The sequence below is a fragment of the Coregonus clupeaformis genome, chromosome 5 (assembly GCF_020615455.1).
Source record: "Coregonus clupeaformis isolate EN_2021a chromosome 5, ASM2061545v1, whole genome shotgun sequence".
NCBI lineage: Eukaryota > Metazoa > Chordata > Actinopteri > Salmoniformes > Salmonidae > Coregonus > Coregonus clupeaformis.
In genome coordinates, this window is record NC_059196.1 from 23,379,427 (window position 1) to 23,392,221 (window position 12,795).

General features: G+C 45.4%; 1 protein-coding gene across 5 annotated transcripts in view; it reads left to right on the forward strand.

The window, feature by feature from the left end:
• Positions 1–11,942, forward strand: part of LOC121565274 (schwannomin-interacting protein 1) — a 326,929-nt gene extending 314,987 nt beyond the window's left edge. For all 5 annotated transcript variants that reach the window (XM_041876056.2, XM_041876059.2, XM_041876058.2 and 2 more), the window contains 6 exons: positions 3,421–3,539; positions 5,528–5,645; positions 6,347–6,529; positions 9,762–9,885; positions 10,654–10,747; positions 11,146–11,942. In XM_041876056.2, coding sequence (XP_041731990.2) covers positions 3,421–3,539; positions 5,528–5,645; positions 6,347–6,529; positions 9,762–9,885; positions 10,654–10,747; positions 11,146–11,197 — 690 coding nt within the window. In that variant the 3' untranslated portion in view covers positions 11,198–11,942. The remainder of the gene's footprint in view (positions 1–3,420; positions 3,540–5,527; positions 5,646–6,346; positions 6,530–9,761; positions 9,886–10,653; positions 10,748–11,145) is intronic.
• The last annotated feature ends 853 nt before the right edge of the window (positions 11,943–12,795 follow it).

Below are 12,795 nucleotides of genomic sequence, written 5' to 3' on the forward strand. Positions count from 1 at the left end.
ACACTCACTTTGTCTCTTTCTCTTTCACTCACACCAACAACTTTTTTTAAGCATTTCCATATTCTTGCTGTATTTTTGCAGTTTTTGTTTCTTTTCTGTCCGACACTCACACACACACATGCTACCTCACACCCTCATGCTCACGGGATCTGGCGTGTGTGGGTGAACAGGTGGTTCCTGTCTCAGACCATGGTGCGAGGTCAATGGCAACCCCTCCTCTCCTCCAATGAAAGGCCTCCATTGTCCAGAGTGAGGGATAGCTGTGGCGGAGAAATGAAGGAAAGGAGGAAAGGAGAGGATGGTAGAGACGGAGGGGAGAGCAGGGGAGGAGAAGAAAATGTCTTATCAATGAGGGTTTTCACAAGAGAAAATTGCTTCTGAAATTTGAGGAAAAACACAATTTAGCACAGTGGCGTTCCTCAAAATCTAATTTAGGAGCTGCGGCACTTTTCACAGGACCAGGAAATTAAGTTATTTATCAAAACTTTGGGGACTGGGGGCGTGTACGACTCTCTGATACACACACACACATAAACACACACATACACACAATGTCAAACACTTCGGAGCGGAGGCTTGGCACACAAGGAATTGTGGTAATAACACAGACCATTGCAGGGAATGTTTGGGGGAGGAGGAGAAGGAGAGGAAATCTCTGTGACAAATCTAAAATGACTGACATTACTATTGTGGAGAGGAAAGGAGAGAGGTTAAAGTTAGAGAGAGGGGTCCATTTGCAATCCCCACAGTCACAGACATCTCTTTGAGTAGTTTATGATGCTGTCCATGATAATATCTAAACCCTCTCTCTCTCTCTCACAACTCCATCCATCAGCCCTTACATAGATAGCTAGTTAGTTAGGGGGCTTAACGTGAAGGAAGGTAGTCCTGTTGGAAGGCAGGTGTGAAATGTAGTGTGGTTCTACTATGTTAGATGTGTTAGGTAGAGGATCATGGTCGTGTTGTGTTCTGCCTAAAAGCATCCGCATGCTTCCCATCCGAAACAGTTTGTGCATATATTATGACGACATTTTGTGACGTTTTTGTTCGTTTTGATCTTCGGCAAGGTTTTTTCGGCTGTTCGTGCACACACATTTGTTTACGGTGGCAGTAGGGGTTCTTCAGTTAAGTGTTTGTTGTCATTCAACGAGAGACGACTCGTTTTCATGCAAATTTAGGTAGATGTAAAATTGCACGACTAAGACATCCTCGGCATATACGTCACAATTAATTCTGACTATTTTGAGGAAGTGTATACTGGCTACCGCGTCTCAAGAGGGACAAACAGTACTATTGCCAATTTTTTCTCATTTTTCAAATGAAGGTCTTTTAAGGGAGTATGCGAGGCACAGACGTTCACTTCGCCTAGCCGAGTTCTGCTAGGAGCAAACCGAACTTAGTATGCAGAAGCATTTAGGGGTGTTTTAGAAGCAAGTTAGGACTGTTTACAATAATACACCTAATAGGAATGGTGATGAATGTAGGAATGCAGGCTAACCCTATGCAAACACAACACACACAAACACACACACTCACACTAAACCACACACACACTGCCACCTCACCCCAAACATTACAACCTGACATTCCAATACAAAGACCACCTACCACCTAACATAAGTACCTCCGCCACCCATGAGGCTAACATAACAATGGCTACTGTCACTAACACCTCTCTGTTGTGACACAAGAGTCCTTGTCTGTTATTATGGTAATTACAGCAGCAACTCAGGAGCGCCACCACTCAGCACTGACACCTGCTGGTCAGATAGGGAACAGCAGCCACTCAGTGTTATAACATGACACTATGTAGTGTAGAGGGAGTTAGAAGGGGTTTGTGTGTGCATGTGTGTGTGTGTGCTGTCAAACAGACTGTGATTGTTAGTGTCTGAGGAGTGGTAAAGTGATGCTGTTAAGTGTCCTCATCTTGCCTCCCCCAGTACCCCTCGTCACACTCTCCTTTTCTTACTCAGTCACAGACACACACACACACACATACACACACACACACACACACACACACACACACACACACAAGCACACAAATGCCATGCTGTGCCAAGCCCCCTCTTGTGGGTGCCAGTGTGTTCTGGCAGTACCAACAGTAACTGTGTCTCACTCTCTGGTGTGGTGAGGGATTATGGTAATGTGGAGAGGGAGGGAGAGAGAGAGAGAGAGGGAGGGAGGGAGGGAGGGAGGGAGGGAGGGTGAGGGAAGGGCTGAGAGATAGAGGTAATGAGAAAGAGAAATGGAGAGAGGTTGAGGACAGAGTTAAAGAGAGGGATAACGCTCAATGCTTCTGCCATCTTCTCCTTTGCTCTTATTCCCCTCACCTCCTTCCCCCTCTCCTCCAAAGCCTTCTCTAAAAGCTCTCCTCTCCCTCTCTTTCTCTAAACCTCTCTCCTCCCCCCTCTCCTGTTGTCTGAAAGGCCTGCTGTTGTGTGTGTGTGCACTGAAAGGGTGTTTTCTTCCTCCCTCAGGGCCTTTAGAGAGGGTCAATATTTCCCCCCAAACACTCCTCGTCCTCGAGGACTCCCAACCCTCGGCACAAACACACACACACACACACACACACACACACACACACACACACTGCGCTGTATATGACTCTGGTACCCATTTGACTTCCCAGCACCACCTGTAACAACAACAGTCCTGTAGTGGCCTTGAACAGTCTAAACTCTCACACTGTGTTGTCTGTCTGCTAATAGGCCTGGTTACTGTGGCTGATAACCCAGCCCAGGGAGTGTGTAGAGGAGGTCTGTCTCTACACTCTTCTCTACGCGCTTTTTCTCAGCGATGTGCTCAGCGGGTCGCAGGTTGCCATTCACAGGTGGCTGGTGGCACCTTAATTGGGGAGGACAGGCTTATAGTAATGGCTGGAACGGAATCAATGGAATATATCAAACACATGGTTTCAGTGTGTTTGACACAAATCTATTCACTCCATTCCAGCCATATGAGCCGTCCTCCCCTCACCAGCCTCCTGTGGTTCTATTAGCACATATGAGTGTTCCTCCGGGTGTGAGTGTGTTAAGTGCTGCCAAGGCTGCCTGGGTCAGAAGTGGGAATTCCTACTGGAAAACAGGCCCAGGAGGCAGGAATACTTATAGTGCTATTAGACAGGGATGCTCAGTGGTTTAGGGATGTGTGTGTTTGACTGCATGAGTGTCTGAGTGTGCAAGATGGAGAGCGAGAGAGTGACAAGTGAAAATGTGTTGGACTCTCTTTCTCTCATACATCTGCACCACCTAGTGGTGAATATTATAATATTATTGGTGTCTAGAGTTGTCCACATGTTTTACAGTCTTTGTCAGTTCCCCTCCTCACCACATGGTTACTGCTAAACTCATGGGGAAGTCTTCAGTCCTATTATTAGCCACATTTCCCCTCCTTAACCCTCTCCTCTCTTCCCTCCAGGCCCAAAAGAATGAGAGGGAGTCCATCCGGCAGAAGCTGGCCCTGGGTAGTTTCTTTGATGATGGGCCGGGTATCTATACCAGCTGCAGCAAGAGTGGCAAGCCCAGTCTGTCCTCACGGTAAGAGACATCATGAGACCTCTATCATCAGCTGTACATCAATCCCACAAAGTCAACAATACACACAGACACAGGCATGTACACACACACACACACACACACACACATAGGGCTGGCACTATTACCATATAACCGTGGAACGGTCAATGATGAAGGCCGTCATGAAATTAAATAACCGTCATAACCGTTTAAAAACGTTGTGTGGAACGAACAGCTGACTAAAAACGGGATGGCCGGAATTCGTGATGTTGAGTACGTTTCGGCCGTAACATGGACTCTTAACAACATGATGAAACTTTGTTTCTCCTTGCTGAAACAAGCAAATTAGTCTTCGGTTGACTAGGCAACGCCCCCCCACAATGCAGCAGCAGCACACATAGAAATAAAATGAATAGAACGGGCTTGGAACCTCTCACCTTGACTGGTAAACTCATGGGTACACTCGCAATGGCTGCCTGTTATTGTGATGCAATAATTTCCATGGTAATGTAGAATGTTCATTCAAATGATGTTAACTGATTTGGCTCATGCAATGGAATTTATTTTTTGTAATGTCAGTTGAGTTGAGTCAACAAATCACAGCACATATTGAAGCACATATTTTACTTCTTGCTTTGCTCCTATGGGTATACTCACAATGGTCGCCAGTTCACCCATTATGCCATCATTGACTTGAATGGGGATGCCCGTTCTATTCATTATATTTCTATGGCAGCACATGCGGTCAGGTGTGGAGGAGAGGAGAAAATGTGTGTAAACATTTTTTTGGGCCATTCGAACGTTTATTACATTTGGCTGGCCAATTACCTTCATCCAAACTTCCATGACCGTCACAGCCCTACCCACATACACACACACACATACAGAGACAGGTCAGTTTCAACCTCAGTCCCAGTCCCTGTTCTTGAGAAGCAATTACATCACTCTCTTTATGTGTGTGGGCACTGTCTCTAGAGTGAAATTGCAGGTTACTGGACATTACTCTGACAGAGTCAGATTTGACCTTTTCTTTATGCCTGTAACAGTGTCTATCTCCTGGAACTCTGTAGGGCCATCTCCCCAACACAAACAGACTCCTGCTCTCTCCCTCTGAAACCTCACTTCTGAGAGTAAGGGACATTTCCTCTCTCTTTCTCTGCATGCCGGCACTGTGGATCTCACTTCCCAAAATGCACTCCTACCCACACCCTCAACCTTACTGGAACCAGCATTCCAGGATACACATACATACATTCATACATTCATACACACAAAGGCACTCACAAAGTTAATGAATCTGAAACTATGAATATTAGATTTTTCACCAAAGCAACTCTTATGGGGTGCACTCACTGGTTACACTGCTGGATAAGTTGGGTACTGCCATGAACTGCTCAACTAGTTCCAAGGATCATTTTGATGCTCCTTCCTCTGAAACTACCAATCGATTACTCTGGTCTGATTAAATCTGGACTGATTGGGTCCAGACTGTGTAATCGATCAGGTTCTCTCTACATGTGTTTGTAATTACTGCTTGAAATAAGCCGATTATTGATCAAGAATGGTTTGATCCAGATCTTACAGGACTCAGGTCTTCTGAGGTCTAGAGAGCCGTCGGAGTCTAGCTGATTGTATCGAACCTTCACCCTCGATGGATCGATCCCAAGTTAGAGCAGGAGAGGGAGGAACAGAGGAGTAGACATACTTATTAATGCTATGGAAGGCTAGTCACTATTACAGTCCTATCACAGACACACTGAGACCTCAGTGGAGCGTTAGAGGAGGGTTCGGCCTGAGTGGAAAACTAGATGGGACTGTTATTGAGTTGCTTTCTCACCAGGTGCACTAGGTGCATGTTATCTGGGTCAATAAAACCCTACAAGCAATTATTGGTGAGCTAACTTTCCTTATCCCATAGAACTTTCCTCCTTTCCTTAGCCCATTGTAATGACCCCCCCTCTTTCTCCCCCTCTCTCTTCCTCCTCGTTCCTCTTTCTTTCTCTCTCCAGGCTACAGAGTGGGATGAACCTGCAGATCTGTTTTGTCAACGACAGCGGCAGCGACAAGGACAGCGATGCAGATGACAGCAAGACAGAGACCAGTCTGGACACACCGCTGTCCCCCATGGTACAGATCGACCACACACACACACCACACATTCATATTTCTGTGTGAATATGTTGCTCTCACTGTTGGGGATTCTACTATATTAGTCAGAAAGATAGCTCTAAGCAAGACTTGTGTGGAAGAATGACAGAGCAAGAGAGAGAGGGAAAGGTAGAAAGAGAGAAGGAGAAAGAGATAAATACATTCTTAGAGAGAGAGAGATCTACTGTGTGACTGTAGATAGGGCTCAGTGAGACTGTGAGAGAATGAGTGTGAGAGAGAAATGAGACAGGGACAGATTCGGTATGAATCAGTGATAGCCCTGGGTTAGTGTGGGGGGGGGGGGAGTGAATGGCCACGCTCACGTTTTCTGGCCCGTTAACCAATACACTGACAGCAAATGAGGGTTGAATATGAACACTCTCTCTGATGGACATGGATGAGTGGCCACACGGGCTGTCTGACAGACACATTTAATAGAGAGGGGGGAGGGAGGGAGGGAGGGAGGGAGGGAGGGAGGGAGGGAGGGAGGGAGGGAGGGAGGGAGGGAGATAATCCCAGTATTTATAACCATCTGTTATAGCTCTGAGCTGTTTCCCTGTATGACTGACCTCTGTGTTCAGTGAATTACCTATCAATGACTACACAAGAAGAATAAACCACTAACTTTTCCTTATTTCCCATTCTTCTGTATCCACTCTCCCCACGTCCCTGTCCCCCAGTCGAAGCAGAGTTCGTCCTACTCTGAGGAAGACAGTGAGTCTCTGGAGGACATGGACTTCCTGAGCAGACAGAAGAAGTTGCAGGCCGAGGCTAAGCTAGCCCTGGCGATGGCCAAACCCATGGCCAAGATGCAGGTGGAGGTGGAAAAACAGAACCGCAAGAAGTCCCCTGTGGCAGACCTGGTCAGTACCGTCCAGCACCGCTACAGTCTCGCTATAGGGAACGGGCCTGTAACCTCAACCTCTAGTCAGTGTTTCTAACCCCAGGTCTTTTCAGAGCAAACCATCCACACTGTTCTTCTTTAACATTGTGATGATGTCACAGAGTAGACACCACCCCCTCCTTCTCCACCCCGTTGGCGGCCATAGCAATGATTATTTTAACATTCTCATCTGCATCAGTGCCCCCCAAGCACACACACACACAAAGTCCAAAATACACACACACACCAATATCCCCACCTGAGCAGAAGACGTTACTTATTCAGTAAAGAAGGGGGGGGGGTTGGGGCGATCTATTATTAATATCCCAGAATGCACTGGGTGACGTGTTTGGGGATGTAGTCGTGCCCAGCAGTCAGAAGAGATGAGTGTCACTTCTGAGGCCCTGTTGCTAAGCTAAAACACTGCTGTACTGAACACAGGGGCAGATGAGGCCCTGTCGCTAAGCTAACGCACTGCTGTACTGAACACAGGGGCAGATGAGGCCTTGTCGCTAAGCTAACGCACTGCTGTACTGAACACAGGGGCAGATGAGGCCTTGTCGCTAAGCTAACGCACTGCTGTACTGAACACAGGGGCAGATGAGGCCTTGTCGCTAAGCTAACGCACTGCTGTACTGAACACAGGGGCAGATGAGGCCCTGTCGCTAAGCTAACGCACTGCTGTACTGAACACAGGGGCAGATGAGGCCCTGTCGCTAAGCTAACGCACTGCTGTACTGAACACAGGGGCAGATGAGGCCTTGTCGCTAAGCTAACGCACTGCTCTACTGAACACAGGGGCAGATGAGGCCCTGTCGCTAAGCTAACGCACTGCTGTACTGAACACAGGGGCAGATGAGGCCTTGTCGCTAAGCTAACACACTGCTGTACTGAACACAGGGGCAGATGAGGCCCTGTCGCTAAGCTAACGCACTGCTGTACTGAACACAGGGGCAGATGAGGCCCTGTCGCTAAGCTAACGCACTGCTGTACTGAACACGGGCAGATGAGGCCCTGTCACTAAGCTAACACATTGCTGTACTAAACATAGGGGCAGCGCCACACTCAGATAGTATTAGCTTCAGAGATACTTACGGTACACTATACCTCTCTAGCATAAATTGGGCAGACTCACACTTACCTACTCATTATTATAGGGATGTGCATTTCCTGGGTACAAGTTCTCAATACATATTTTGTAGAAATATACAAGAATGTGAACCTTTACCAGTTGATTTCAGCCCTACCATACATACATAGTCAGAGTGCAGGCTGGCACCTGGCCAGTGTGTTAAGCCAGTGGCCGTGGGGTTGAGTGCCAGGGGCTCTTGCGTAAGCCACTAATGACAGGAGAAATGAGGGGAATGTGTGTGAGGTGTTTTTTTTACACCAGATACTACGCTTTAATCCACTAAAACCATGTGGTCTTCCGAAGAATTTACACAAGAATTTACACAACACTCCCACCAAGAGAATTACATTATTTTAGTTTTTCCCCATTCATGTCATGCCTAATCTAAGAGAATACTGATATGATGAAATACTTGACTATTGTTGCTGGTGGTATCCTTATTCATTTTGCCACTAACCTCACAAGCCAAGACTCATAGAGAAACCAATCCAATAATATAACTGAGGGAGGAAACTCCACCTCGGACAAACACAATGAGGCCAAACACATATCTTGACCAAAACACTACCACTCGCGGTGGCCGGCTCTCACGCATCTCTCACTCTCTCTCTCTCGCGCTTTCTTTTCTCACACCCCCACCTCTCTCCATGTGTCACTGACTTCCGTGCTCCCTCTCCGAACTGAAACAGTGGCACATGACAGAGGGGAAACATGGCCCCTAGCGCAGTTGCATGGGTGCCAATGTGAAAGTGAAAGAGGAGTGAGAAACTGTGACAGGAAGAACCAGCTGAGCAATCACCCACACTCACAAGACATACAGCAAAAGGGCAATGGAAGGAGCACATGTTTTCTCACCCTTAGACACCTTAAAGAGAGAGAGGATGTATTTGAAGGAGAGAGAGAACGGAGATGCACACAGATTATAGAAATAGATTAAACAAGGGATCGAGGGAAATTCTCATACACAGAGAGCCTGAGAAAGAACATGATGCTTTATGATTCATCTTGGTTACTCTCTAGGGTTAATGTCAAACCTGCCCCTATTGAACCCAACAAGGTGTGGTGAGTGACATACAGAGAAAGAGAGAAGGGGAGAGATAAAGAGGTGGATGAGAGGAAGAGAAACTGAAACTCTTGAGGGCAACACAAATGACAGCAGTGAAAGGCTGTGTGTTGATTTGACAAGAACAAACAGTCGGAGAATTCAGGAAGAAAAAGAGAGAGCGTAGCGTGTGTTGCTTACTGCCAGGAGCATAGCTGCAGGAAGTAGTTTGGGGGTGGGGTGCTGTGATTCTTTGGCTGACGGAGGGGGGGAGATGATGAAAAAAATGCTTTGCTTTGCCCGCGCTACAGACGGCTATATCATTCCGCTAATTCAGGACTAGTAAAGGCCCAGTGCACTACTTTTTTTATTAAAAAAATATATATATTCTGATTTTTCAGGGGGTGCTGCAACACCCTCAGCACCCCTACTTCCCAAGGCTATGGCCAGGAGGAAGGAGACAGAGTTGTTTCCTATAGCTCTCTATGACGTAGTCCTCTGTAGCTCAGCTGGTAGAGCACGGCGCTTGTAACGCCATAGTAGTGGGTTCGATCCCCGGGACCACCCATACACAAAAAAAAATGTATGCACGCATGACTGTAAGTCGCTTTAAATAAAAGCGTCTGCTAAATGGCATATTATTATTATTATTATTATGACCAGGATCAGGTCAGGGACCACTGCTGTACTGTAAATTGCTGTGACAGTTAAGTCGCTAGGCTGACCCCTGTTGGAGAGATTGGGCTTTGCATCATATTACAGTGTGGTGCTCTAAATGGGCAGCTCCTGTAGCATTGGGCTGGATTTATTTATGAGATGCAGATTAAACTGAAATGACGCCTTTCCTCAAGCATCTGCACCATCATGCACACACAAACACACATAGGCCTACACACACTCACACCCACATACACTGCAGTGTCTTTGGATTCTCTAGTGTCCAAGAATCCATATCAGTGAGTGTACATATTTGTGTACTTGTACATTTCCAATGTGCTGTATGTTTCTGTAAATGTGTGTGTGTGTATTTCTCTCTAGCTGCCCCACATGCCCCACATCAGTGAGTGTCTGATGAAGAGGAGCCTGAAGCCTACAGACCTGAGAGACATGACCCTCGGACAACTACAGGTCATAGTCAACGACCTGCACTCCCAGATAGAGAGTGAGTACCACACACACACACAGTTTTCTATCCTCGTGGAGACCTAAAATGTATTTCCATTCAAAATCCTATTTTCTCTAACCCCTAAACCTAACCCTAACCATTAACCCCTAAGCTTAAAATATCCTTTGTCCTCGTGGGGACGTGGGAAATTTCCCCAAGAGGGAGAATTTTGCTTGTTTTACTATTCTTGTGAGGACTTTTGGGGATTTCAGGTCCTCACGAGGATAGAAGAACAAGACCACACGCACACTCGGGCACACACACACACACACACACACACTGTTAGTTAGGGACGGTATCTTTCGTATTGAAAGTCATTTCAGACAATATAAGTTGGATGCATGTGTGATGATACTAGTGAAAGACTAACAATAACTCATCTTACACAGAAGGCCCAAAAATCCCCCACAAAAATGTTGCTATAGAATCTTGTCTTTTACTGGCATGGTTTCAAAAGAAATGCTCCATTCGAAATCTGTCTCGTATGACTAGGGGCTGGATTCAATCCGTATCGCAGAAGTATCGCAGAAGATCCGTGTTATAGCTCAATTTAAATTATATATAAAGGCAATGATCCCACGTTCGCGGAGACTGCATTCACGGTAACCACTGCAAATGTCGGCTCAATCGGAAATTACCTTTACATTTGAACGCAGATATTCCGCGATATGGATTGAATCCAGCCCCTGGAGTATGTTAGTTTCGTAATGGTGTGTTGTTGCTCTAATGTTTTTCTAACGTTGTTCTGATGTTTGTCTTCTCCAGGTCTGAATGAGGAGCTGGTGCAGCTGCTGCTGATCCGGGATGAACTGCACATGGAGCAGGATGCCATGCTGGTGGACATAGAGGACCTGACCAGGTGGTGATGCTATCTAACTCACACACACACACACACACACACGGAGACACACACACGGAGACACACACACGGAGACACACACACTGAGACACACACACTGAGACACACACACAGTCTCCTGGGCTATGACCGCAAACAGGCCAGGAATGATTGGGGGACTCTGTCTTTGGGACAGACTTTTAGCAGAGTGTGTACATTTGCATGATTTTCATAAAGCAGCACACACACAGCAGCAGACACGCAGCTTCGAGAATAAGGACCTCAAACAGGCCAGGAATGATTGGGGAACTCTGTCTTTGGGATAGACGTTAACCAGAGTGTGATATATTTGCATGATTTTCATACAGCAGCAGCTGATAAAGTAGAGTTTATCTAATAATAATTTTGTTTTTACTCAGGCATGCTGAGAGCCAGCAAAAACACATGGCTGAGAAGACCCCATCCAAATGAGACACCCCGCCCAAACTCGACCCTACCCCATCCCTTTACTCCACCCCTGCCCCATGTCTCTCGCTGCTCCCCCTCTGCCTGCCCCTCTCCCATGGTGGCAACAGTCAGAGGAAGGCCACCCTTTCATTTGCTTCTGTGGTTGTCCCAGCGCTAAAGACAGAGCATTTCCTGCTTCCTGGGAGAAGAGGAAACTGATTGTGTGTTGTCATGGATACTGTCCCCGGCTTCCTGTGCAGTGATCGGCCTTGCTTCGCTATTGTTTATTTTTAACTTTTTACATTCGCTACTAAATTATAACTGTCAATACAAAATGGTGGAGAAAAAAATTAATAATAGTGAGAAATTAGTAGAAAGTCAGTTAAAAGAGAAAAAAAATAAACATTGTATAAAACTATGAAGACTAACTTCAGACTATTTTAAGTTGAAAGGTAATTTTTAAGTATTTCAAAGTCAACCTCTTTTTATTCTGCACAAATGGTAGTTTTCAACTGAGAAATGTTTATTTGAAGGTGCTAAAAGAGTGTAAAGGAAACATGCCTGCCATGTAGTGGAGTTGTAGCTTTTGGTAATAGGTTCACTCTGATCGATCTTCAACATTTTGTGAATGTTGATTTTCTGACAGGAGTCATTTTAAATGAATATATGTGTTAATATCATTTTCATCCTATTGTATTCAGAGTTTTTATTTGAGGGAAGAAATGTTTATGTACAGATATGTAAAATAAAAAATAAACTTTGTTTCATATATTGTGGTTTGGTGTGCAGTCTGTTAAGGAAAGTGGACAGAGATTGACAGGTTATTGTAAATATTATAAGTGCATACTGTATGTCCATATGGCAAAACACAGTACATTAACAGTACATTTATAACTATTTTATAATAATGTAATACTAATACTGACAAGTGCATTGCATGTTAAACCTTAGGCCTACGCTAGCTCTGTGCTTTACAGGGATTGTGGTTTTGAAAGGTCTGATCTCATATCAATGGTCCCAACCACAATTTCTGTGAAACTCTCCCCTGCAGATTGACTCACCATGGCCGAGTCAGCCTTTACGGGAAGAGGAGTACTTTCTTAACTAAACAGGCCAATGGTAAACAAATTCAAATATCAGGGTTAAAATTGTGGGGGTGTGCAGTGGTCATGGGCAATCACATTACATTTTTTGTCACGGTTTAGCAGACTCTCTTATCCAGAGTAACTTAACAGTAGTGAGTGCATACATTCTCCCCGTCTGTCCGTCCGTCCCCCTCCTAAATGCCACTGTCACAGGGGGATTTATGCCTGATTTAAGATTAAATCACAGGGGGATTTATGCCTGATTTAAGATTAAATCATCTAATCAACCCTATTATGGTCGACAATGTTACTTTATTTGGCACTTAATAGGCATTTGCTATAGTCTATTGTTTTTTCTGTTGTTTTTTTTTTGGGGGGGGGGGTATGGAAAAACGTGTTTTTTATTAAGTTGAACAAGTGCTCTTTAACAAGTTACTTCTCAAATGACACCTAATTGGTGAAACAACCACTTTATTCTTAAACCTATTTCGTATTTACATTGTTTTTCGTTCTTATGAAATGTATGTTTATAATGCA